General features: G+C 43.2%; 2 protein-coding genes across 4 annotated transcripts in view; one reads left to right on the top strand and one right to left on the bottom strand.

Moving 5' to 3' along the window:
- Positions 1–11354, bottom strand: part of LOC126527370 (phosphatidylinositol-3,5-bisphosphate 3-phosphatase MTMR14-like) — a 35987-nt gene extending 24633 nt beyond the window's left edge. For both annotated transcript variants that reach the window (XM_050175182.2, XM_050175184.3), the window contains exons 1-4: positions 11118–11354; positions 7950–8015; positions 6260–6360; positions 3795–3915 (exon numbers count right to left, since the gene is read on the bottom strand). In XM_050175182.2, the coding sequence (XP_050031139.1) occupies positions 3795–3915; positions 6260–6360; positions 7950–8015; positions 11118–11300 (471 nt within the window). In that variant the 5' untranslated portion in view covers positions 11301–11354. The remainder of the gene's footprint in view (positions 1–3794; positions 3916–6259; positions 6361–7949; positions 8016–11117) is intronic.
- Positions 11355–11534: 180 nt separating this feature from the next.
- Positions 11535–26149, top strand: LOC126527375 (uncharacterized). Of its 2 annotated transcripts, XM_050175187.2 has the most exons (13): positions 11535–11860; positions 11983–12102; positions 12354–12431; positions 12515–12596; positions 13938–14030; positions 14137–14167; positions 16505–16562; positions 17525–17844; positions 19003–19175; positions 21361–21449; positions 23694–24244; positions 24818–24870; positions 26054–26149. In XM_050175187.2, the coding sequence occupies exons 2-13, from the start codon at positions 11983–11985 to the stop codon at positions 26101–26103; spliced, it is 1698 nt and encodes a 565-aa protein (XP_050031144.1). In that variant the 5' UTR covers positions 11535–11860; the 3' UTR covers positions 26104–26149. The 2 variants fall into 2 exon arrangements, with proteins under 2 accessions (XP_050031144.1, XP_072140567.1); XM_072284466.1 differs by lacking the exons at positions 11535–11860; positions 11983–12102; positions 12354–12431 and having other exon boundaries at positions 12522–12596; positions 13942–14030.
- Positions 26150–26839: the final 690 nt, after the last annotated feature.

Raw genomic sequence — 26839 nt, 5'->3', positions numbered from 1 at the left:
TTTGGTTAAGAAGTGAAAGTGCAATTAAAACAAGCCCAAATTAACAGCAAGGTTTGTCTTAGAATAGCCTGAAATAAGCAAAATATTTCATCATAAAAAAAATCTACTTCACAAACCAACTCATTTTAACTGAAGATTTCATCATCAACAGCAGCAGCATCATAATTAAAAATTAAATTATGGGGTTTTACGTGCCAAAACCACTTTCTGATTATGAGGCACGCCGTAGTGGAGGACTCCGGAAATTTCGACCACCTGGGGTTCTTTAACGTGCACCTAAATCTAAGTACATGGGTGTTTTCGCATTTCACCCCCATCGAAATGCGGCCGCCGTGGCCGGGATTCGATCCCGCGACCTCGTGCTCAGCAGCCCAACACCATAGCCACTGAGCAACCATGGCGGGTAGCATCATAATGAGTGTAACATTTTAGTCCACTGGCAAGTTAAAGGGACACTAAAGAGAATCAATAAATCAGTTTACGCTGCTAACGTATTCTTTCAAAACTCTTTTTGCATTAATTTCGTGGCAACAGATTGATAACTCAGAGGAAACGAAGGCCAATGTTTCATTTTTTTTTAAATAATTCCATGCCAACACACCAGCGGCAATGCATCAGTGTTACATCACAGATTTCAACGTATTCTCTCATACTTGGGACATTGTGGCTAAGTAAAAGTTATCAAAACTTGCAAAATTCAGTCCCTGGCTCTTTTAGAATGCAATGTAGTTGACCTTTAAAAAAAAAAAAAAACATTTAATAGGTCCGAGCAGATGCCATCAAAATCTATGATGACATAATAACAACATAACAAGCAGGTGGGGCATTATCACCCATCTTTCATTTTTGCATTTTTTCTGGCTTGCTCTCATGGTAAGACTGGCTTTTCAGGTATTGTAGAGAGTAATTTGCTAGTACAGCTCAAATGATTTTTCTCTTTATGGTGTCCTTTCAAGGGCCTCTCAAGGAGACCTATGAATGCTGCTGTTCTACGTCAACCAAACCCACCCTACACCGGCAAACTTCCTAATCTCAGAAACCCTTTTGTATATTATATACCGAAACATGTTTCATTTTTTTGTCTTTTCTTCTTTTGCAAGATATCTGAACTTGTTAGAAGAGCTAAGATAGAAATGGTTGGTAACCAGGCATCATTGCTACATTTCGCTACGTAATGAGAGTGACTGCTTTTGCAGACATTTCTTCTCATATCTGCCGAAACTTACACAACTTAAATGAATGTGCCAGCCCAGACTAACCGGTAATTTGACCCCAGGAAGACTCACGGATGTGAGAATTACTGTCAGGTACCCATCTAAGGAACAAAAAAGTTGCCTATTTTTGAAATTCACCCATTCTTTCTTTTTGGAGCAAGCAAGCCCCCAGGAACGTGACAAGGAATTGCAGAATTTTACAAGCAGCTTGTGAAAAGAGATTCAAATCTGCTTATAATATTCAAATTGGAGCAACGTTTGCAGGACACACATGAAGGTACTAGACATTTAATTTAGCATGTTTACCGGCATAGCAGGTTCGAAACGCTCATGTGCAGAACCGTAGACGACCCATAACGCTTATTGTACGCACGGTATTTTTCAGATTTATAGGGGCGGGCTTTGCGTGATGTACGCACATAGCAAGCAACATTGCAGTCATAGAGTTAGTAGCATGCTAACTCTAGAGGAAAAGCTGGGCGAGAAAAGTGACAACCGCAAAGGCGCCGCCATGTTGCTACGACTCATTTTTGTGAAGCTAAAAATATTCAAACTGTTATGCACAAACAAGAATTTATATGTAGCACATATGTATGGACAAAATGTAAGTTCATTCTGTATGTTTTTCCGAAACACTGAGTAGCTATTTATAAAATTTGTATAAAATTTGATGTAAAATTCACGGTGTGTGAAAGGATGCGTTGGCAGGTAGCTGACCTAAATAGCACCACCTTACAGACGGAGACTTGGGATAATGTTGATTGCACGTCTCACCTGAATTGAATCTTGTCGTCTGCGCCTGCACAAAGTAGCAACATGGCGCTGCCCTTGCTGTTGCCGATTTCAAAGCATGGGCACTATAGGGAGCTTTTCGTCTAGAGTTGGCTATATTACCTTTATTATGGCAGTGGTCCTGGCCGCCTGTTTGGAACTGAACTTGGCGTTGCTTTTGTAGAATTCACTTAGTTCGTAGCAAATGACTGTAGCTTTAGCTCAGCCTCAAACCACTTCAACGACCAGAGTATTATGGATAACCGTGTGGAGTTTTGCAGACTGCTTCTCACTTCAAACGCTTCAAGGCCTAATGAGGAAAACTTCTGGCATGGCAGTGCCACCTGTCGGCGAAGTCAAGAGCTAAGCACACGAAATATGGCCTCCGAGATTGGGAAATCTTGGAGGCCATATAAATCTGAGAGGCCATGAACTGCAGGCTTGCACTGATTTTGCCCTGGATCGGCAGGCATGGAAAGTACAATTACAACGCACTCCAGGCTTTCATTGCGCAGCTTCTCGCACTTTTCACATGCACACTCAAAGCTTGGCAAATTGATCAAATCACTTACGTGCACTATGCATGCGAGATTTAAAGTGTAATTGAACAGCGTTCCAGGCGTAAACAATGCTATCACACTATACGAAAACTACCTTTCTACAAGGTTCATTTGCAGAACGGTGATGCTGTTTCCCTTAAACCTGCTATTACACCAAAGTTAAACTAAAGCTGTCTACTGATAAAGGCGAAATAGCATCAAAATGCAATACTGAGCTGACTATGTGTTATAAGCCAGTGAGACACATGTACAGGGTGTGATAACAGTGACAGTAAGCGCTTAACTCTTTCTGTACCTTGGGCAAGTCTCTCTTGCCCAGGATTTCCTTTCATCTGCTGAAAGCCACAAACAACCGGCACTCGTCTTGTCATTTTGTTGCAAATGCCATGCTACCAGATGGTGCAACCTTCTCAGAAAAATTGATATTTTTTTGTTGTTGTTGAAGCAGTTGGCGTAGATACAGCGAAAGTAGGGCTCCCCAGGCTTTAAGAATAGTCACGCAGAGTCAAGCGGCTGTAACGAAGATGTACACCCTTTTCAATGCCAGAAACGCGGTGCCTTTGGCCGTTTCTTCACCTCAAGCAAGGAAGTGGATCTGCAAAGCTCTAGTGAGTCATGCTTGAAGCTTCAACTTAGTTCAGACAATTACGAGGAAGTCTTTGAGCCTCTGGTGGCCTCCCTCACATGGTCGCGGCTCGAGGAAGACACCTTGTGGCCTGCACCACGGCGACTGCCTTTCCTTGCAGCACCGGGGTGCATTGTGTGGAGGACAGCAAAAGCATGCCTGGCTTCTATTCCAAGGAATGTAAAACCCCACATAGATGCTCTCTGTGACCATAAACCTATCTTAAGAAGCTAACAAACACTGACATCAAGGAAAACATAGGGGAAATTACGCGTAATTATTTATTTAATTTATTGTTTACTTGTTTCATTCATTAAGCAGAAGTAATTTCCCCTATGTTGTCTTTGGTGTCAGTGTTTGTTGGCTTCTTATGACATGACTAATAAAAATCGGGCCCCTCAGTTCTTCTCGTTCATAAACCTATCTGTAGCTCAGAAACATAACAAAAAAAAATGGATGGTGATAGACAACATAAAATAGCGAACTATTTAAATAGCAATACAAACAAAGGCTATTCACAATGGATCACCTATTACATCATTTGTAATAAAATTTGTTGGTTTTCTTAAAAAGAAATCTTGCAAGGAAAGGGTTAAATTAGAAGGAACAGGTGTTGCACCGTACTTTTCCCTCATACAGGATGACAGGGACCGGGAACCGCGTGCGACACCTCGCAATCCGAGCCTTCTGAATCTGCTCCCGCAAGTCCTGCACGTCGGGCAGCGACCCTGGCCCACTGGCCGGCCTGCAAAAGAACACGTCAATGAGGAATCACTAATGCGAGAAGTAGGCTGCAAGCAAGTCCGGGATTTTTTTTTTTTTTTTGACCGAGGTTGGCAAGACTTGTCCCCTTGTCACAGCACTTTTGGCAATGTGCCATCCTGCCACCTAATACTTATGGATATGAGATGCGATTAATAAACAACAGCCCAATCACACTGCTTGGCATATGCAGAGCTTACAAAGCAAACTGGCAAACTGCCAACAAAAACATAAGTGAAATTTCCTCTATTAAGCCACTTAAATGTACTTGCTCAGAAAAGTGCAATGTCAGTCAAGAAACAACAGAGTCCAACTAGTTTGTGTCTCAGGCCCAATTTAAACCCATTCAGGCCAGTTCCAACTCATGAAGGCCAATTGAGCATTGAGACGCCTGAGCTAGGTGTACTGAAACTTGTTTTTCGAAAGGTCATCAGGGACACATCAGCAATGTAAACAGCAGTGCTACATGAGACAAGAGTGATATGCTATGAGACAAAGCATTTGCTGCAGTTAAAATACATGCAGATACGATGAAATTTTGGAATCTCAATCATGCGAAGCTTGTTTGAGTTAGTGAGGCAGCAGCAGTCATGTTCATGAGAGCTGTCTACACAGAGAAGCATGACACACATTTAAATACAATTAAGAGGACACTTAAGCTCGGGGGGCAACTCTGACTCCCCTATTGAAATAAATGTAAGATGCAGAAATACTCTCATGAGACAACCACGAGACCGACTTGGATAAAATATGTTGCATTTGAGAGACAAAGTTGAATTCCAGCAGCTGTAGGAAGCATAATTTCGATTTAGCACTTCACACTGCCGTATACACTCCAACCCAGAAGAATAAAAATGGCAGGCGTTACTAAATCCTGACTGGAAGGTTACCACTGTCATTGAAGATAAAAGTGTACAATCATTACATTCAGCCGATGCTAACATATGGGGCAGAAACTTGGAGGTTAACAAAGAAGCTCCAAAACAGGATACAAACTGTGCAAAGAGTAATAAAACGAAAAATTTTAGGTGTAACGTTAAGAGACTGGAAGAGAGCGGCGTAGATCGGAAAGCAAATAGAGACAGCCGATATTCTAGTTGACATCAAGAGAAAAAAAATGGAGCTGGGCAGACCGTGCAATGCGCACAACAGATAACCACTGGACTATTAGAGTTACAGAATGGGTGCCAAGGGAAGGGAAGCGCAGTTGAGGACGGCAGAAAATAAGGCGAGGTTATGAAATTGGGAAATTTACGGGTGCAAGTTGGACTCATCTAGTGCAAAACGGGGGTAACTGGAGATCGCTAGGAGAGGCCTTCATCCTGCAGTGGACGTAAATATGGGCTGATGTTGATGATAATTTATAAGAACTGTTGAAAATCAATCAGTTAAAAAAATATCTTTGAAGAATGAAGTTCACAAATTTGTAATTCTGCACTAAATACCGATGCCTAGCCTCTGTAAACTGCATGTGGTAGGGCATCTAAAGTGCACAAGCATGACGTAAAAGTTTACAGCTTGCACAAAATTACAATGATTACAAGGGTTTTGCATAAGTCTTACATAATGAGTGATACAACTGAGAGTCATGTATATTGCACCAATTCCAATGCATTATACATGTCTCAATAAATGCAGTTTACAGAATTGCGATATTGTTGTTTATTATTGAGTTACAAAGTTGATGACTTATTACTTGAGTATGTATTTGTAAAGTTTGAAAAATAAAAAATGCTAGGGCCACTAGACTTTTTTAAGTGCAACACACCCCACCATATTCAAAGCAGTGAATACCAAGCAAAATTATTTCTTCGTTACCATGTATTCAGACAGACTCCTACACACACCCTGAGCCTGCTAGATCACAAAAAAAATTGCACTCTTCTAAGGTGACATGAGGATCATGATATTTTGGGCAGGGTAACAACAAACCCTGCCATTGCCCTATCACACGCCACTGGCAGCGGAGGGCAAAGGTTGTCCACGCTCTAAAAACAACAGTGTTTCCTCGTGGTGGTAGAAGACGTAGGAGATGATGTCATCTTGAAAATAAACTATAAGCAATAAATTCTTGGTATGCTCATCACTACCACTGACTCTCTTATTGATGCCTATACTTTTTTGTCAGCAGGGAGCACGAAAAATGAAAAACTCTACGTAAGTGGCACCTCCGCCATAGTTCCAACGACGGTCGCTTCCCGTTGGACTGCAGACGATCCGGCCGGCACAAAATATGCAGGAGGCTACGATTTAGGTAAACGATTTCCGGCTACGATTTCCCAAGGTAAAGCTGTACCTAAAAGCACATGCATCAGAATAAAACGTGCCTGGGAGAAGTGTCGGTGTTTTGGCTGCCGATGGGATGCTCCAAGAGGATGATCCTGTTTGGATACGTGCTGCTCATGGAACCCTGCTCATTCTCAATAACCTGTACAAGAAAAAGGAACGCAGCTGAAACAACTCGCAGCAATATAGAGGGTGACCCATAAGCAACACAGAAAGTAAGCAGTTAACACTTTGAGAAGTATTCACTGTTGCAAGGTGCTATTCTTGCAGAAGTACACTGAATATTGCAATTTATAAAAAAAAGTTATAGCCACAGTAGTGCATTTGTCACTGAAAGGTCAGACTGTTCCAACCTAATCTAAGTTATTACTACAATTAAATATTGAACTATTATTAAAACCGAGAGGTTAGGAACAGTGGGGGGTGCATAAGGAGAGAAGAATCGGAATTACATAAAACAAAAACTACATGGATACAGGATGGTGTACTTATGTGCTAATTACAGACAGCAAGGAGCAGAAATTAACATGTACATATAACAGCACTGAAGTTGTACAAGCACTCTAATATTATGCTTAACTGTAGTGGCACTGCCTCATTTCTAAGCGGTATTCACTTATCATCATCATTAGGCTGATGATTTATTGGCATCCCCTTTGGAACGCGGCAGTGACAAATTGTCACCTAGCCTGCTTGAGTTAATCAGGTATGATGTGTACGCGCTTTTCATTTTATCATGTTTGTGTACATCTTAAAATTTTTGGTGGATGGATGCTATGAGCATCCCCTTTGGAAAGGGGTGGTGGGTTGTGTAACCAAGTTCTTGTTATTACATTGCCTAATGTCCTACCCATCTTAAAACACATAGACACACAAAGGATCCCCGTCATCAAACTTTTTGAGCCCCCTACTGGGAACTTTGTTTTTGTACGCTTCCGTTTAGCACATAATGTGAAAGCACAGCTAGAAACCAAGCAAAGAAAGCCAAGAGCATCCCAAGACTTCATGTGAACGGAAACTTTTCTGCGGCTTGCAGTTAGCGTTCTGAGCCATCAGACCAGCCCAGCATTACACAATACCAAAACATGACAGCACAGGCGGCAGGGGGTCGAGCAAAAACGAAACCTTTTGACCGCCTACGTCACTGTCAAGGGCAACGTCAAAGAGTTCTTTTGTCCAAAGAATTGAATAGCAATAGACAAGTTGCATTTTCTTGCATCTTATAATGCAATGCAATGATATTTTTATTATATATCATTGAGTACTAGTGACACAACTACAATGAGGAGTGGTGATGTCGTCAGGCTAGTGCCAGAATGTCCAGGTAGAGTCTCAAATCGTGTCCTACATCTACCTCAATTCCTCGCTTACTAAAACTCTGTTCTCAATATTAAGGATACCTTTGAGGTTGTTAAGCATTAATCTATCAATTAAACTTGACTTGATACTTGCTTTTAACATCCCTTTAAACATCAAAGCCCACACGTGGCTAGTTTTGCAACCAAAAAAAATTCAAAGCATATGCTCAATAAGGCTTCGACTGGAGCTAGTTGGTATGATATCATTTTGTTTACCGCACGGTACTGTTTACACAAAGGACAAATTTAATTAAAGTGACGCACATGTGCACATGTGTGTCCGCACATATATTTTGTCCTTCGTATGAACAGTACGACGCAGTAAGCAAAACGATGTCAAGCATACGACCCATGGAACCAAGTAAGCACTTACTTTGAGCACATAGTCCTTGGCAAAAAGGTCTTCGCACTTCTGTTGGATGTCGGCGTTCCTACGAGCCTGTGGACGACAAAGAACAATGGCTTAGAGTCAAAACAAAAAAACAACACTGCACTCGTCACATTGAGAGACAACCTGCCGTGCGACACAACCACGACAGATGCAGTCACGATAAAGAAACAACATGGGACACCTCAGCAATCACGTGCGGATCGGAAAATTCTACTTTCGGGACACAAAAATAAGGCAAATTGCCTTCTGATTGATCATAGCTCGAAGAGACTATTCAGTTCAACAGGCATTTACAACAATCCCTGGCCCTACTGAACTCTCGTATGATTTCTTCAACTCGAATGAACTTTCGTTTCAGCTTACACTTGCTCACGGCCCCTTAAAAATCCTTCAAGGGAAGTTGTGATGCACAACTTGCTGGTTATTTTCAATACGGTAGGCAATGACGAAGACTTGGCAACTTGAACTTGAATGCAATATACGTGTCTACGGGTTTCCAGAATGGACCTCCACACTCAGAATTCAGCTACACAAGGGTACACAAGAATATTATCACTCTGTAGAGATGAAATTTCCCTTTAGTGCTTTAAAATAAAAATATTCATGTGTTCCATCACTTTTTCTTTTACTGCACATCACATACTATGTCAATTGTGCTTAAACTCTGTACTTATGTAATTTCTTTTTATGTATTTAGGCTCCTACAAGTGTATGATTACTATAACAAGTTGTTTTTCTCCTTCCTTCTGCATTCAAGTTGACAACAGTTTGTATTTTTGTGCATTGGAGCTTTTTCTCTCTATTTAGTTTGTTGACCTGTTACTCCTGCTATTAATCATGTTAACTACTTTAAACTCTAAAAGGAGTTTATTTTAGCCCATGACTCTGGGACCTCCTTCTGTATTTAAAAATGTGTCATGAAAACGTGCGATTAATAAATTTTGTTCTATATGAAGCACAAAAAAAAAAAGAAAAAAACAGAAATGGGAGCAGCCAATGAACATTCTTTGTTGCACAATTCCAATCCACATTTGCTGTACTATAGCCCTTTTGCTTCAGAATTAATTTGCTAAACATTTTTTGTTTGACTGACTAATGCACCTGATTCCAATTCACAGTGTTCACGCAGTTTCGGATTTAAGCTCAGTGATACGAAAAATACCCCATAACTCACTGATGCTTTTGCATCTAATTATACCAGAGGAAACTGTCACAATGGAACAAAAAGTATGTTTGCAGGTGTTCTGAGTGTCCAGTAACAACACACAGGGAAAGGATAAGGGAATGCAGAGCACAAGCATGCCTGACAGATAACAAGTTGTGATAGTTGTTATCTCGCAACCACACTGCAGAATAGGACACAAAATTTAAGTGCTGGGCTTGCTCGCCTATTCAAAGCCTTTTCTGTTGTAATGTTGTGTTTAAAATGATCAATATTTGTCATATTTTGCTTGGCAATGTTGCATGCAATTATGCAATGCTTTTATTTAATTGATTATATAGGCATCTTTATGCAAATATGTGAGACTGTGCAAGCACGTACTAGCCAAAGTAGACTAAAGTTTTCTGCAACGTGTTAAAGTCCACAGGCCAATCACAAATCTTTGCCAGTTTCCGAACAGCCACTGTCCAGTATGATAGCAAAGGAACTGATAGCATGACAAACGAGGCACCAGTGGATCACAAAACGCCCACATGTGAGAGAAGTCTCGTGACTCTGGCTTCATATGTTGGCAGCGGTAAACTTCTGCAGCCTTTTGGTAAATACACATCTTCTGTGCCCCACACGTCCCAAGATATGCACATTTATTATATTATATAAATAATTATCTAGTTTCACAAGGGAGGAGTTCACATTCAGAAAACATTGTGCAAGTTTTCACGGTTCATGGACACAAATAAAGAAAAAATGAAAACTGAGTCATAACAAAACCACAGCAAAAAGGTCAAAAGGAAAGAAATAACGCGTGCTTCTCAGAAGAAAACAAAAAAATTTTTTTTGACGTTGTCCTTTTCTTTTAGCTTAGTGTATTGCTCCGTCTGTTTTGCTGTAGTAGTTTCGCAAGCAAGGCACGCTTCCAGGAGAATTAACAGGAGAGGGAGAATACGCCACGCGGATGGCGAATTAAAAACAAAAACGGTTGTAAGCGCACTAAGGAAAAGGGGGGGAGTGGCACTAAAACACTGCAACAACCCTCAATACACGTTCTTTTTTTTTTCTCTCTCTCGGGCGCCACACAGGCCAGAAAAGAACTCGTTTTGGTCTAAATTAAAACGCGCCGCGTACCTTCCGCAGCGATAACCTAGATTCGACAATGGACAACGCGAGCAAGACGACTCGCCGCTTCAGCGAAACACACACAAAAACAAAAGACAACAAACACGAGCAAAACGTACAACAAGGAAACAGTCGAACCGAATTCCAGACATGATCGCAAGCGGCAACAGTCACTTTCGCTGTCAAGCATCGGCGAAGTAAACAGTGTGCAGAGAGGCTAACAACAGGGGGGGTAGCGTTTTTTTTTTTTATTCTCTCTTTTGACCGACGACATCCAGCGACGAAAGTTGCTCGACCCCGATGCGGCGTGCCATCGAACTGTAGCAGATCGTGGTTCAACTGCACCGGTAGACACGGGCTGCTAAGGCTGTGCGACGAGTTGACACGTGATAGCGGCTTTGAATCGTCGCTTTCGGCGTTCGCAATGATGTAAACACGTCTCCCAGCTCCGTGTCACTCCGTGCGACGAGCTGCCAACGGAGTTTTCGGGGAGTTCGCAATATGCAATTCACGGTGCACCGACGCCAACTCAACTCCACGAAGCGATACCGCAAAAAGAAGAAAAATAAAATACGGCAGATGCGCGCCGGAATCGAACGACGAGACGCGTCACGAGTATTCGGTCGCGTATCAAATGATAGATACACGAGAACAGTAGGCCACATGGCACTAGATGCGCGCAAGGAGATTTTGATCGGCGGATGATCGGACGTCGCCAACACCTCGCTGCTGTCACGCGCACGCTGACGTTTGCTGTCGGAGCGGCTGCACGGCACGTTCGTCGCTAAACTGCAGACCGCGAGCGGTCGAGAGAGCCCGGGCCGCATACTGCGGCAGCAATATTTTGATAACGTGTCGCAGCGTCAATTCACCTGTTCCGAGTTGCTCGTCGTCGAACTGAAGACGGTTTTCGTGCAAAACTCCAGCAATCCCTGAAGGTCGGACGTCTTGACGACGTCCATCTGCGACGGCTGGCGCGGTGAACCCATTGTCGCTAGGGTTGGAACGCCGGCACGCTTGGAAAACATGGGCTTACGATGGCACCACCGATGCATACCACGCAACCAGCAGACGCCATGTTGACAATTCCTTGACAAGGGTCATGTGACGCTCCGGACGCTTTAGCGGCGGCGCTAGCTGAAAAAACAACTTTTGATAAGAAGAGTTGTTTGTCATTATTAAAATCACTTTTTTATTATGACGTATGTTTTAAATATTAAACAGCGGAGCAGTACGTTATTGTATCACATTGTATTGACTCTGAAAATTAGCACCAGGTGGCAGCGGCATGAAATCAAAACCGATTCAACGTGCGATTCGTTGTGCAACGGTGCGACCACAGTTTTTGTGTGTCCCCTACAAGTTTTGACCGTTTAACCTACGGATTTGCTGTGTCAGCTTGTTAGAGGCCGTTGATTAGGTATCTCGTTTTCGTCGTCGCGTAATGTGACCTGAATTTAACTGTGAAATCGATCCTGCGTTGTCAGAGGTTGACCGCATGTTGACATTCGTTGATAGGCGCCTACGGGACGAACACTGTTCCATGTTATCGTTGTTGTTATAGACTTGCTAGAAAAAAAGAGACGCTGGAAACGCTGTTTATTATACGGTCACGGTGAGTGTGTGCCTTTTGTTGCTTGTCAAGATGCTCGAGTAGTTACGAGCAGCCTTTGTTAGTTGCCGAAGCAATGGCTCGGCGGCGGTGTATTGTTATCGAAATGGTTGTTTCCCTCGCAGATGCGGTGGATCAAGTTTGACACGACCGTCGGCGGAATGTTCGGCCGCGAAGTGTGTCCCGAAGACAGCGAATATTTGCTTTCACACATTGACACTTTCAAGTGTATGTGGCACGAACAGGTGCGTGTGTGTGTTTGTGCATACCTTTGCGTGCGCATATGTTTATCGGCTGTAGTGGTACTTTATTTCATTCACAGTGTCACAGCTTGTTTCGTCAATACGTTGTCGCTCTCGCCTCACGTCAAATTCAGTATACTCTCTCTTTTACTAACCTTTTACATCTTGTGAAAGCATGGCGCGTGTTTTTTTTTTTTATTATTTTCGTGTTTACATCCGGCGTCTGCTAACATGTTCGCATCTTCTCTTCCTAGACTCGAAACTACTGGGTACGAATGGTCATAAGTCTAAGAGAATACGTGAAGAAACACATTTTTACATATGAATCCCTGGTAAGTGCCTATTTCCTCCGTATTTCTCGCGCACTGCCATTGAGTGCGGAAAATGTCACGCTTGTCTTTCTTGCCCCATCAAGGAAAGACTCGGTGCCCCTGTAGAAATCTTCGAGATGTTAATAGAATACGCGTATATAAACATCTGCACCAATTTTACGCAAGGTAAGTGAAGGATCTCTTGTTTCTGTCTAATTCGCTTAAATCTTCCTATTTCCGGCAGTAGTAGTTCAAGTATACAGTTGAGTCTCGGTATTGGCGCCTGTTCCATCTGGTATTTCGGTGTCCCAAAGTCTTTGAAATCCCGCGGCGAAGTAATTCCAGAATTTCACCACACACATGTTGCTGCGGCCTGAAGATGTAATATTTATCTTAAGCTTGTGCCTTCACAGATTGCTGTCAGGTGATGTACAGTATCTTTGTAAGCTGGGGCTGACCCACAGTGAGAATACTTGTGTAGCCTAGCTTCCTTGAAGCTTTCAGATAAGATGTCCGCCATACTTGTTTTCCATATTGCGACATGCCTCGGGCTGAAAAGTCGTTACTGCTTATGTTTTTGGTTGCGTTGTGGACCTCAAAGTCTGTATTGTGGTACATTTGACGGGCTCCTACCATGCTGCAGCTAACTTTGCAACAATGTGGAGCCCCTCTAGGGTTTAGAGCCAGAGAAGGCCTGCCAGACGGAGCTGGTTGTCCAGCTGCTCCCAAAGTAGTTCGAGGGGCCACATCACGAAAATTCTTTTTATCTCGGTTGCGGTCCCGGCTCGAAGGTGAGACCGTGCGCCTCTGAGGGCTCCAAGTTGGAGCGTGGAACTCCGAAGGAACTAATTGAATATGTTCCAAGCACTCGATTCTGACCAGCCAAATGTAAAGTACAGCGCCGGAGCGCTCGATAGTGAGCTGTTCAATGTACCATTATTAGCTAACAAAGTGTCAAGTTACTTAGTAGATAGAGTTTAGTGTAGATAGTGGAAAATTTACTTGTTTACAATACTGCTGCTGTCATTTTAGAGCATGGCAGTTGGGCAATGCGGTATATACTGCACAAGAATATAACAGTTGGCGAGATGGGTTACATTCACTGCTTAGCAGCACAAAGAACAGACAAATGCAGGCATAGATGGGACAATCATCTGAGCATGGCTCGGATGATTTGCGGGGTGCCATTGTCTTCGTCTGTCATGTCGTAGTGTTTCCATTGTCGCCACGTTGATATCGTTATTTTGCCGTTTTTGTCAGCCTCGTTGTTGCATAATCGCTGTCTTGCTGTCATTGTCACACAAGCACTTGCATCACACGCACAATTGCTTCCCTTACGTTAAAACATTGCACTATCTGGTAACATTTTGTGCAGCCCCAAAACAGGCTTTACAGCAAACTATACCTACAAAATGTTCTCATTTCTCAATGCCTCTCTGGGGGCCTGTGACATATCCCTATATAAATGAATAAAATTGATTCCCACGCTTTACAACTTGTAAAGCAATTTTTATTCGTCTTTTTCAGATAGTTTTGGAAAAGCCAAGGACTTCCTAATGGCCATTATAAATGTTACGGCAAACAAAGATATGAAGAACCAGATAGGAACGCGACCCCTATGTAAGTTCAGGACGTGGCTTTTTCTGTGCTTCATAAAGTTGCCTGCTGAAATACATTTGGAACTCAGAAGTGAGTGTTGAAGTTTTAACATTTTTTTCTTGTGCAGCAAATGACCCATTCTACAACAAATTTACGAGGTATGTAAAGTTTATAGCCCCTCATGATGGTTTAACACACGTTTAATTAACGGTTTCTGGTCTAGATTTTGCACATTAGTATGACAATAATAAAAAAATTTCAGTAATATTTTTTTAATATACCAGGGCCTTCTATCTGGGGGTGTGTGGACAGTAAATATTTTTAGAAAATATGAAACACGAATTGAATAGTGTAATAGAATATAGAATATTCTTCAAATAACGAACAGCTGTTTTCATCATTATTACACAATAACGTTCACATCCTACTATTCGCGTTAACAAAAGTCTGTTATAAGATTTCACATCATGAAGCGTTTGCAATTATTTGCAAACGCTTCATATTTGCAATTATGAATAGTGACTATCTGATTTTAAGACTGAAATGAATAGGCAATAGAGAGTTCTAGCTTGTCCATAAGCTTACCGTTTACAGTAAGTTTATGGATTACTGGGTTGCTGGGGCCATGGACAGCGGTAGTGTAGCGGGTAGGGACACCTTGCGCCTACAATGCATTTCTAAATATTTTTTGTTGTGCGAGAGGAGGGGGGGGGGGCATTCTCATTTAAGGAAACTTTTGAGAGACATTTTCGCTACCAACACTTTACACTAGCCGTTAAGTTGAATACCATAGGCCACTATAGTACAGTTAAACCTCAATATAACGAAGTGTGTATGTATGCGATTTCAGTATAACCAAATTTTGCTTCCGCCACAAAAGAATGCCGAGACAATAAACGGCAGCTTTCACCAGTGCAGATGGTCAATCATTGAATTACAAGCGGCTGCTTACAAACGCAGACAAGAGCAACCGCCGAAGTAGAGCCGCATCATGTTCCCTATCGCTGCCCGCGCACTTTGTGCTTTTAGGTGCGAGTGAAAACGTGCGAGCCCGAGACACGAAAGATGGTGGCTTCGCGATTGCCGCCTTCCCGCTCAAGGAAAGGGAAAGAGGGGGAGGGGAGCTCGCTTGTGGTAACGCAAGCAGCATGCGCGAAGGGGAGGAGGCGGTTGGCGCTTCATGATTTCTGCCGTGCTTCTCTGCCATGGATGCATGTGGCCGTAAGTGCGGCTGAGCGCATACGCAGTCGCGCACCCAGTTTTAGATGTAATCTGCTGGACGTGCAAAGAGTGGGCGTGCCGAGACGGCGTGGCATCATGTTAGCTGTCTTCCCGCGCGTTTAGTATTGGAGGTTGCGTAATCTAGAGTTTCGATGACTTGGAGCGAGAGGCAGACAAAGCATTCGCTCCTCATTGCCGGCACTTCTCATGATAGTGTCGTCCCGGTGCAGACGATGCTATCAGCTTCAGGGGTGGAGTGCATTCGAAGGGGTGGCTGGCTTCACTTAATTCGCACCGCTGATGTAAAGATGTTGTCGACGTGGAATGAAACTGCAGTTTTCTAACTGTGGGACCTCTTTCTGTACAACTTCTACTGCATATATGTACCACTAGTGAACGAAGCAATAAACTTGAAACCGTATCATTTGTCGCCGGCTCCCAAATTCATCAAAATAAATTTTCGCATTCAAATTTGCTTTGTTCTATTGCCCGATAATTCAGAAAATTCTGCGGCCCCTTTCTTTTTAAGAAACATCGATCAGTGACTGCACTTATTTCCATAAATGGTTGAATTTCAATACAACGAAATTTCGATATAACGAAGCAAATTGCCAGTTTTACCTATTTCGTTACATTGAGGTTTAACTGTATTAGCTTTCTGTGATCTCTGGTTAGACCCTGCGTCGCAAGATTTCACTACCAGCATTGGTGATGCCGTACACATCTCCGGTAACCTGGTATTCTGCAAACAGTAATATGTTTACAGACAAACAAGAACTTCAATTTGTTATTCGAAAGTTCTCGATTTTCACACACCGCTACTTCTGTCATGAACTCTGCACATTATAACCACATAACTAGGCAGCTTTTGACTTACCAAATGCATAAATTTGCAGTCCTAAGTGTGTGCCATTATGGTCTCAAATTATTTGAAAACTTGTCTGTGTTCCTCCAAAGCCACGTGGCCGGCCTTGGGTCATTGGCTTCAGAGGTGCAGTGCTGAGGCCTAATTGCAGCGTGCCGCAATGTGCGGAGATTTACGAGATTTACGAGATTTCAGGAAAAAGCTAGGGGTCCGTGGCAAGTCTACATAAATTATCTCATCGGAGCTTCTGTGCCTGTTTTTTTGCACATAAGTTTTCACTTTGACCATTTTCTAAATCAGGCACGCCTTGTGAGGCATCGTGATACGTAAAGGAATCATTGTATCAGAAAGGGTTATACTAAGTTTGCATGCTAATGCTGATAACTGCGCATGTTTCTTTTTGTTGCAGAGATTCTTATAGAACAGTATTTGGCCAACCTACTACCGCAATCAAGATGCAATTACAGGTGCGTTGCTGTGATGGCAAGCTTGGGCGCAGATTTGTGCTCGTCTGCCTTAGGTTGCCGACATGTTGTGTATTTGCTGCACTCACCTTCATATGAACTTGCTGTAGAATCTCATTAAACAGAACCTTAAGGACTGGAGAAATATTTTCCGATCACAGGAGTTTTGTTTACTGAATAACATGTGTACAGCTGCAGCACTATATATCGTACACTCTCTTAACAGTGTTAGCCATGTTAAATATAAAGAAGTGAATGTTGCCATTTGTTTCCTTGCGGTTTGGGCGCGGTCAGTGGCTACTGAATCGATTAGGCTTCACTAGTTCTGGTTTCGAGGAGGTGCCGACAGCTTGTCAAAAACAGAATTCTACTTTGACTCCAGTCGGTAACTGAAAGACATACAGTCCTGCAAGAGAAGTCCAAATTATCGAACGGCGCGCTGTTAATATTGCTTATTCATTTGACCAATTCCATGCCAGCTAAATTTGTTATAAATGTGTACGTGCCAACCTCTGAACATTAAAATTCGTAACAACCAGCTGACATGACGATGAAAAGGGGAGCCTAGTAGATTTGTGTATCTTGCCACGAGGTTTGCGCAAAACAATAGTGAAGCGAATCTGATCAGATTAGCATCTTTGTGGTACGAATCCATATTGTTTGCGTGGTGGTAATGGCTTATGTGGAAAAAGGTAAGCGAGCACATTTTTGTATTTAAAGAATGCTTGTTCATTTCTTAAGACAGCGTGTTGTTTTCAGGCTGTCAGGCATCGTGGTGCTTTACTTATTGAAAATGCTTTGTCAGGTCCTTCAAAATACTTGAAAACAATTCAGTTTTTATCCACCAAAGCTGCCACCAATCCTGACATTGCTGTACAAGAACTAGGAGCTTCGTTGAATCCGGGAATTAGTAACTAGAACAAGTTCCTAAGGAAAACGTCTTCTCTCTCTCTCTCTCTCGTCAGGTTTACGTATCTGCCCCGCTGTATGGACGTTTCGCCGCGGGTGTTGTGGCTATCCTGAAACAGTGGGTTCAAGCCGCCGACTGCTCCCTGAAGGACTTCTATCAAAAGTTCCACTCCAATTCCTACTGGTCCTACCCAGATGACTTCTGCCCTCAGAAGATATTCTTCAAGTTCCTCGAGGAAAGGTGTCACGGATGGGAGAGCCCCGACTTTGAAGAAGTCGAGCAGGTCATGATCCAGGCGCCTGACCGCAAGACAGAATTTGTGGACGTCGTCGCCATTTTGCCCAGCGAACTCATGGATTACAGCGGCGCCAACGTGTGAGTTGCACCTCTCTATTTATGCCGAGGCTTTCGTTGGCCTCTTCCCACCTCCTTTTGTGTGGACGGCTATCCGGCCGAGTAAAACTGGGCCAATCACAGAGACGGTTGTAATCGAAGCTGGGCTGATCCTCGTACTGGTGCAATGTGTGCCAATCCTGTAGCCAGTATAGTGTCCTGGCACCCATGTGCCTTGTAGCACTAATGAGTAGAGACAGCCAATAAGTGCCCCCAGCAGCATATCTCGGCATGTTTACCAAGAAGCTGTCATTTCTACCAGGAAGCTACCAAGTGCAACTCCACATTATCTGGGTTTATTGCCATTATTTGTGATGGTAGCACACAGGATCATTTCTCTCTGGTAAACGTTCAGTAAAAGGTATCGAGGCTGTTCAAGCGAACAATATCCTGATCATATTTTTTTTTCTGTTAATTCTTATTGTGCCCCCTCGCTTTTTCTGCTTGACAAGTCTCCCAAATTTACAGGTCTGGAACTTGTTAGCTGCGTATTTGTCTCCAACGTAAATAGATATGCTGGCTGGTGTAAAAAGTGCTGCTCGGTGGGTGTTGACATGCACAGTTTGCATGCAAAAAGTATGTCGGCAAGCTCGCTCACAAGTGGACTCGGGAGTCACCCACAAAGTCGAGGCAAATAGTCACTAGCGTAAACCTGTAACGGAGTATTAGAGGACAGTTTAAGAAGGCGCGAGTCTGAGTTGGAGCAAATTTCAACGAATGCTTCAGTGAATCTAAAAAGTGAGTCCACATCCCAGTAAGTACGCGTAATTCCAGGTTAATCTGACTATGTGTCCACGAGCAGGATTGAGCAAATGATTGCGTGAGTCTACATTGAGTCCACGATTCCATGAATTGCATTGAGCTCTAGCAAATGTTAGCCCATGAGGTCTAGTGAGTCTGCCCGAGTCTTATCTTGCGAGTTTGAGTCCTGTCGAGAGAACCTAGCTTCAATATAATTTCGATGAGTTAGTAATTCCTAAGATAAAGGTATAAGTACTATATTGCCAGTGACTCTTGAGTGAGTTCTGTTTTGTCAGCTCATAGTGTAGAACACACCATGAAGTTCAAAAGTAAGCAGTCCAATGTGTCCAGACAGTGAGGAAGTGGTCGTCACATTCTTTTGTCTTTCTTGTAACGCAGGGACGACAGCGGTAGCGAGCACAGTGATGATAGTGATGGTGAATACGGCATCAAGAACTGGCATGACATCATGTTTGCTGTGAGCGACCACCTCATCTACCATTGTCCATTCCATGTCGAGCAGCTATGTGCCACCTGCATGGCTGATGTCTCGGACAACTCGGGTGATGAATGTGAGTAACAACTGTTTTTTTTTTGTATGTACCGCATTTTCTAAGCTATAGTCTGTTAACCGTACGTGTTTAGAAGTTGAAATTCTATGTGGTGCAGACTGTTCGTAGGATTTAACTTTTTAATATAACTGGCACGCTTAAAGAAAACAGAGGCCCGACTGGGCCTGAAACTTTTTGCCATGCTAAATCACATAGTGGAACCAACTAATAGCCTAATATGTGCAGTCTAATAACAGACCCGTGGCCTTGCTGCTTGACAATAAACTTTTTTCTTCCTGACTGTGTACTGGTAGTGGATAATGGCAGCAGCTGAGGACTAGCTAAAAAACTGTCTATAGATGGTTCGCGTTGACATCATCATGGCCACCATATTCGCGTTCTAACACATTGAGAAGCTGTGTTAACTTTGGAATAAAGAAAGGGGAATCTTGAAAGTCAAATTTCCTTTTAGCAGTCAAATTTAATCACTTACACATTGTATTACACGCTATATCAAACTCGCAGGCGCATCCTTGCAAGTTCAACATCAATGGGTTTCTGCATTTTGAGAGACAAGCATGCAGAATTAAAGATGCAAGCAAGCAGAGAGCACGCCTTCTTGGCCAGAATTTTTAAAGGCAAAGCTTTCTTTGCCTCTTCCCCGTGCTTAGGAATTCTTCATTTGCTCGCTGGATATATTTCTGGATAAATGTATATTAGACAACTTCGGCGAATGGGTATGTGCCCGAATAGACAATTTGCCTGCTGTCTGGCCTAGCGGACAACTTTGGTCACTGGCTATTTGCCCATTCTTGGCTGAATACCCAGAATAGATGTGCCACAGTGATTGAAGGGGCATGAAGCCTCTGGTGTACCGTAAAACCTAATTAAACAGTAGTTTCGTTACGTAGTAAAGTCAAATGCCCGACTCAGTGGCCATTGAACATAATGCATTTTGTATCCGCATAAACCATACCAGCTTATTGCGTGCGTATCGGTTAACACATAGTGTTTCCACTTTTTGTCGCGCAATCAGGGCGATGTCTTGTCATCGGGTGGCCCGGCAAAACAACAAGCCTCAGAGATCAGAACAATGGCCTCCAAACAACCTATGCATTTGCGCGTGAAGCCACATCAACATCATTTCGGTGCCATGCCAGAGCGCGTTGTGGCATCATGCAAGCTAGGACTCGTGTCATACCAATGCTTGGATAAAAAACACTTGGTGCTCAGCATAGAAGAAAAATTGGACATTGTTCGTGCTATCGAACGTGGCACGAAAAAGTCGGTGCTGGCACACGACAGGGGTCTACCATTGCCTACGGTGTGTGGCATTTGGAATGCGAGGAGTTGACTGAAAAGATGTCGGCTTTGAGGTTCAACTTTTTGCCGTTGTTGCCGAAGAGTCGCCTAACGACAGTGATGAGGACGACACGGAAAGGGACAGCACGGGCAATTCAGGTCCGACAGTCGCAGAAGCTGCGCGTTACATCAGCCTCATGAATGCAATCATTGTGAAGAGAACAGCGCCCCGCAATGAAAAAGGTGGCCCACAACTTCTGCAGCACTACCGCGCCCGTGCATGGAGACTATGCTATGTCAACGAGAAACCTGCCATGCGAGTATTTGCCAAGAGGAGGAGGCTGGCTGAAAAGCTGGCTCGCAGCTTCAGTAAGTTTGAGGCCACTGTCGTTGCTGCTAGGCAGCCACAGCATCAAACGAAAATAAGACTTTTGTCGCGCAAAGTGAATAAATAGTGCATATTTTTGCCCTTTCATCGCATTCTCTCTGAGTTCCACTTTTGACAGGTAAGTGGGCGATTTCATGCTATTTCGGTTAAGCAGTACTACCGTTTAGTATGTACTTTTTCCTAGCTCCGGCCAGCTACGGTTTAACGAGGCTTTGCTGTATTTAGATTTGTGTTGTACTTCTCTGCGCATATGCATCTCTTCAACATTCTTCCCTTGACAATCATCACGCATCACCACTTTCGTCTGCGTGATGCAGACAGCCAACAGTGTTAGACGACGAGGCTGTGCTCAAGTTATCCATTACTGTTGCTACCTTGCCATCTCGAACGAGCCTTGTGTCATTTAGATTCTAATATTGCATTCGATCTGCGAGTGTTCAAATGTCTGCGCCTCCTTTCATACAGAGAGTGAAATTCTCTTGTAGCCTGAACTACACGTTCTTTTTGCTGTTGCAGCCGATTCCGTCTCCGTCGAGGACAGTTGCGAAGACTCCGACTCTGACAATGCTGCATCAGAGGACTACAATTTTTGGCACCAGCCTAAGGTGTGTGGCAATTATCCCATCCATATGCTTAAACTGTTGAGCTGACGGATCAAGAGTATTTAAATTTAGACTTCTAGCAAGTGACTGCAGAGTAGGGATGTGTGAATGGCAATGCTTTGTGACCAAATTGAATTGGATAGTGAATGCTTTTCTAATAATGAACAGCAGTTTTCAGTATATTACAAAACAGTGTTCACATCCTAGTATTAAAAACATTAGCATGCTTCTTTCATTACATTGGATGTTATAAAGCCTTGCTTATTAAAAGCAAGGCTTTTCACAGCCTGTTCGCATATCCAGGACTCTTCTAAGAGTGGTAATGATCACAGTTTAGTCGGCCAAAATGTGGCTCCGCTATGTAACTTCTCGTGTTTTACGTCCAGTGTGGTCACAGGGACGAAAGTTATCGTACTCTTGCTTTAATTATATATTCGGTTGTGCACAGTTCACGATACTGAAATATTCCAAAACTACTCGCAAAATATTCTTATTCACGAACATTGTAACTATTCAATTTGTGGGCTCGGTCAATTCGTCGTTAAAAAAGATGATTTGAATGCGTTCAAACCCAGTTATAACAACACCGGTTTTAACAATATGTCGGATATAACAGTAGGCAGCCTGCGACACCGTGAACTTCTGTGTGTGCTCTGTGGTAAAATAAGCCACTTAGTACAATTTTCTCGTGCCGAGTTATTGGCTGCAACAGTTAAATCTGCATACTGAGTGTCTGCACTGAGAGGAAAGGAAACATGAAATCCTGGATGAAGAAAGAAAAAAGTGAGTTCATTGCACGTGTTTGCGTTGCCACACGCGCCTCGGAATCTCCACTCTCCCTCCCACCCCTTTGAAACACGAGTCGACCACACCGACAGTGCCAATGGCCGCCCGCGCGCCGACTCTCACCAGAATTGTCAACTTGTGTTTCAGCTTGGTGGAAAGGAGGTGGGGGAGGAGCAAGCAAGGCAGGCATGCGGAGTGCGTGACATGCAGACAAATAAATGCTGCAGCTCGTTCCTTTTTTTTTCTTCTTCTTTCTTCAGGATTTCTGGTTCTAATCTGGCTACACCCAGTAGTCAGGTTTCAGTGTTATAACTAAAAATGCAGCATGGGAGCATTGTAGTAAGTGGTTTGTTTGTAACCTTAGACCACATTCAAAAGTTCACATTGCAGCAGCTGCTCGTTGTTACATCTGAGTGTTAAAACCAGTATAATGTTAAAGTGGGTTCGACTGTACTTCTTCCTGTTGAATAAATATGATGTGATGTCCGTATGTTCTCTCGCTTTTTTTCCTTCTTTTTTTTTTGTGCAACCCAGTTATAACAATTATTGGTTATAACCATACAATTTTCTTTGCACTTGAATGTTGTTATATGTGGGTTCGACTGTATTCGCACATCCCTATGCGGAGTCTGAGCAACCTTCTTTCAGGTAATATCATATCTCACATGATTTTTGCAATTGGAGCAAGATAAAAAGCCTGCAGAGTTTACCTTCATGGAATGAAAATTTATTCACACTTAATTAAGTCTGCAGTCTCTTGGGTATCTCTCTGTCGCTATCCATTGCATTCAATATTGCACATTTTTAAACATTACTCTACAGCAATGGCAAATGGCATGGTGACGCATGCCTTGACTAAGCATTTCACCAGTTTATCCTTTTGACTCATGCAAGTCTCCAGAATGCCAAATATGTCTGACACAACTCTGTCACTGGGAGCTTCACATGTAAAATACCTTCGTTAAGTGAGCTTTCAAAGTGAAACCGGTACAACGTCACTGCCCACATGGTGTGGTGACGCTAACTCTAGCACTAGTCGACACCGTAAATGTTTTGATTTTGTATTCGATCGTAACGGGCGGGCAGCTTTATAGTCGTTTTCTTGGGGGGAAAAGTTGTGCATTTTAATCGAGTAAGCATGGTAATTAACACTCACTTTGATTCAGGCAATATGGCTACACTGAGAGCTTTCTATAGCTGCTACTGGCTGCATTCAGCATGTTCCCCCTTAGATGTCGCAGTATTGTTCAATGTGCAAAATTTGCAAAATTAATCGTCTTTCAGAGTAGCATAGATGGAACGCCTGTCAGCTGCTGCTCAAAGTTGTGCGTCGCACTGCAATGTTGATACAATGGCAAGCATATGTAGCCTACCACATTTGTGTGTGGCAGACAGTATAGAATGGCTACCTGATTCCATAAAGGGGTGACCCTCCTGTCTCTCTCTCGGTTCTTCCTATAGGTATTATCTGCCTTGCACGCCGCGGAGCAAAAGTACAGGGAGAGAATGCTGGACAAAGCCTTGGAAGCCCACACCGACGACAGCACAGCAAATGCTCCTGCCTCGTCGCGGAAGAACAGGAAGTCTCGCAAGAATTCTCGCGTCACCCTCTCCATAAACGTCGTGCAGCTGCCGTCGCAGCGACCGCAACCAGTCTTCTTCAAGGCTGGTGCAGTGCCGCCGAAGTCTAAGCCGCAACCCGAAATAATCAACTTCGAGGACGATGACGAGAAGGCCAGCAAAATTGCTGCTGCCCTAGAACGACTCAAACTAAAAATAGACAGCAATGGGACACCTCCTGCTCAGCAGCAGCCCGAGAAGCCTCGAGAGTCGGCAGCGTCGCAGGAGAGAGCCAAGTCTCAGCCACCGCAGAAGGCGGCACCACCGAAGGAAGCCCAGGCTGTGGACAAGAAGCCATTGGCCAACGGTGCTGTCGCTGCATCAAAGATGACGCAGCGAAAGTGTGCCAGCTGTAGCAAGAGTGAAGGCGTCAAGCTCAAAAAATGCTCGCTGTAAGTGCTTGCCACCTTGGGAGTTCATGAAACTGCACCACTGTCCGAATGCCGATTCGAAATTTGTTGGCTTTGTTTGCTTTAAACAAGCACAGAAAAGCGTTTTGAATTTGTAGGGAGTTTCTCATACGCTTCTCCCACGTAAACAGGGGTGTCGCTCATAAAGAGTGAAAGTTGGGAAACACTCATAAGATATTTTAGTGACTAAAGTATTGGAGTTGGTCTCTAAATGTTATATGCATGTGCCGTTATCGACATCATATGACATCATAACAGAGCAAAATTTGCCAACCTTGCATAGCAATAAAGCGAGGTATGATGACATTGTTGATGACATTGAAGACAAGTGTGCCGTGTCTTTTTCCTGGCTCCACCATTGTGTGACAGCCGAATGATTGCTGGAACAAAGCAATCCAATGTATTGCCACATCATGATGTGTCTACCTCCTTTATTACTATGAACTTAATGCTGCCTATTGTCTAGAGAGCTTTTATCATTTGGAAAGTGCCATCATTGTCATTTATGTCTATGTACTGCGATATGGTTAAAATATGTCATCCATCTATTGACAGGTGTGTCCAGCAGAAGATGGACCCGGTGTATTACTGCTCGAGAGAGTGCCAAAGTAAGTGTTCTGCCACTTGTACAGTACAGACAGCTCATACATTACAGTAAATGCCTCAGGGGAACACCCAGACTGCAGTTGTGATGTAGCATTGAAGGCACGCAGGTTGTACTCGCATCCACAGATATCTGTCTGGCATCTAAATAAGACCGTCTTTTGGTGAAGCAGAACAAGTGTTCCTGTTATGTGCCCTTTATAATTGAACTACACTGTGCCTGGTCCCTTGAGCGTCCTGTCGAAATTGTTGACTGATGCCACACAGCTTATCCATAAACCAGTGCCAAGGTGGAAGAATATAAGGAAGCCAGTGGTAAGAAGTGAAAGGCAGGATAGGAAAAGAGGAGAGTGACGTCTCTCTGCTTCACGGCCAGGAGTGTCACTTATACAAATAAAGACTACTACAACTAGAGGCATCACCAACTCTAGTTTTTTTCACGAGAGGTGATCGCTGACGAGCATCTATGAATGTCTACCCCTTTTCCATCCATACAAATGAGGCATTTGTACTTGTTTGCTGGACAGTCCGCATACAATTTTGTCAAAGGTGTTCTCTCCACTACTGTTAAACCTCAATATAGTGAACACAAATATAACGGAGTACTAAATCTAAACCTTTTAGTTGGCGATGCTCAGTGAGTATTCTACTACTATAACAAAACCAAAAATGGAAGACTCAAGACAGTATCAGTTACAGCAAAGCAAGTACTTGTTTGCTTACAGGTCAAAGTGTGCATTTTGGTTACAAAAATGTAAAATTGCTTGGCAAGGGCAACTTGATGCGCATGCATGTTTTGCACACAAACAGTAAGCCAACGTGATTATTGTCTGCGATTGCACGGTTGCATATTCTCACACATGTTCATCATCATCATGACATGGAAAAATTTACAACGGCACAAAATGTGTGTGCAATTCAGTATTGTTCATGTTCGATGTACCAATACGGATCAAATTCGACAGGAGTCGTCATGCTTGTTTCTTTCGAATAGACGATCACGATGGCTTCTCCCCGCCGAAATAGGTGTTCGCAGTTATATGAAACATCTGGTGCAACGAAAATACTTCGATGTCATGTGTTACGTCGGTATTAACAAGGTTTAACAATGCTGGAGAAGATTCAACAGGAGAACTGGTTATGATGACAAGCTACAATTTTACCACCTTTGCCTTTCATCTTTTGCAGTGGAGGACTGGGAAGAGCATCAAACAGTTCACACGGATGACATAGACTGAGTTCTGCAAGCACTGGAAAATTTAATAAAATAAGATTATGATGTTCGTTTTGGAATTTTTACTTTCCTTGTTAGCACCTTGGAACGCACTCTGGCACCTAGCTTTGCATAGATGGCATGTCATGGCTGTCCAAATAGTTAATTATGACAACATTAACAGTGAAATATTGAGTCTGTCTCTCTCCTATAGCACTGTACTCTTCCTGTAGAGCAATGTTGCAGTTTTGACAAAGGCTGATCTTCAATGTCTGGACTAGACTTGGAAATGACAAAACATCATACTTGTACATATGCCGAAGCCTGTGCAGTGGTAGGCATAATTCAGTTCCATTTGACAGCTCACAGGCCTCAAACAAATGTAAGTTGAACAGTAGACATTCATTAATTTCACCTTGACATAACCTATGAAATTGGTCAAATTCGTAAAGTTGAAGTGTAAGCATGAATGCCTAAACACCACTGCAGTGTTATTTTTTATCAGTTCAATGCAGAAGAAAATGTACACCGGAACGTACTGTGCTCCAGAATTTTCAAGAACGTGGCATGCCTCCCATTCTAGCAATTGAAATGGGATGACAGCTGCAGAGTCTACCTTTGCTGAATGAAGATTTACACTTGACGTCGCTGATCATCGGACAGCCCTTGATCACTATGGCCCACCTGTTGTCCTTCGTGGGGTTCACTGTATTTGGTATTCCGCATTTATTGAACAACTATCAGGAGCAGGATGTGGCCCA

This window comes from Dermacentor andersoni, chromosome 9 (genome assembly GCF_023375885.2).
Source record: "Dermacentor andersoni chromosome 9, qqDerAnde1_hic_scaffold, whole genome shotgun sequence".
Taxonomy (NCBI): Eukaryota; Metazoa; Arthropoda; class Arachnida; order Ixodida; family Ixodidae; genus Dermacentor; species Dermacentor andersoni.
Note: the sequence above shows the minus strand (reverse complement) of the source record. Positions and strands in the feature narration are given on the sequence as shown.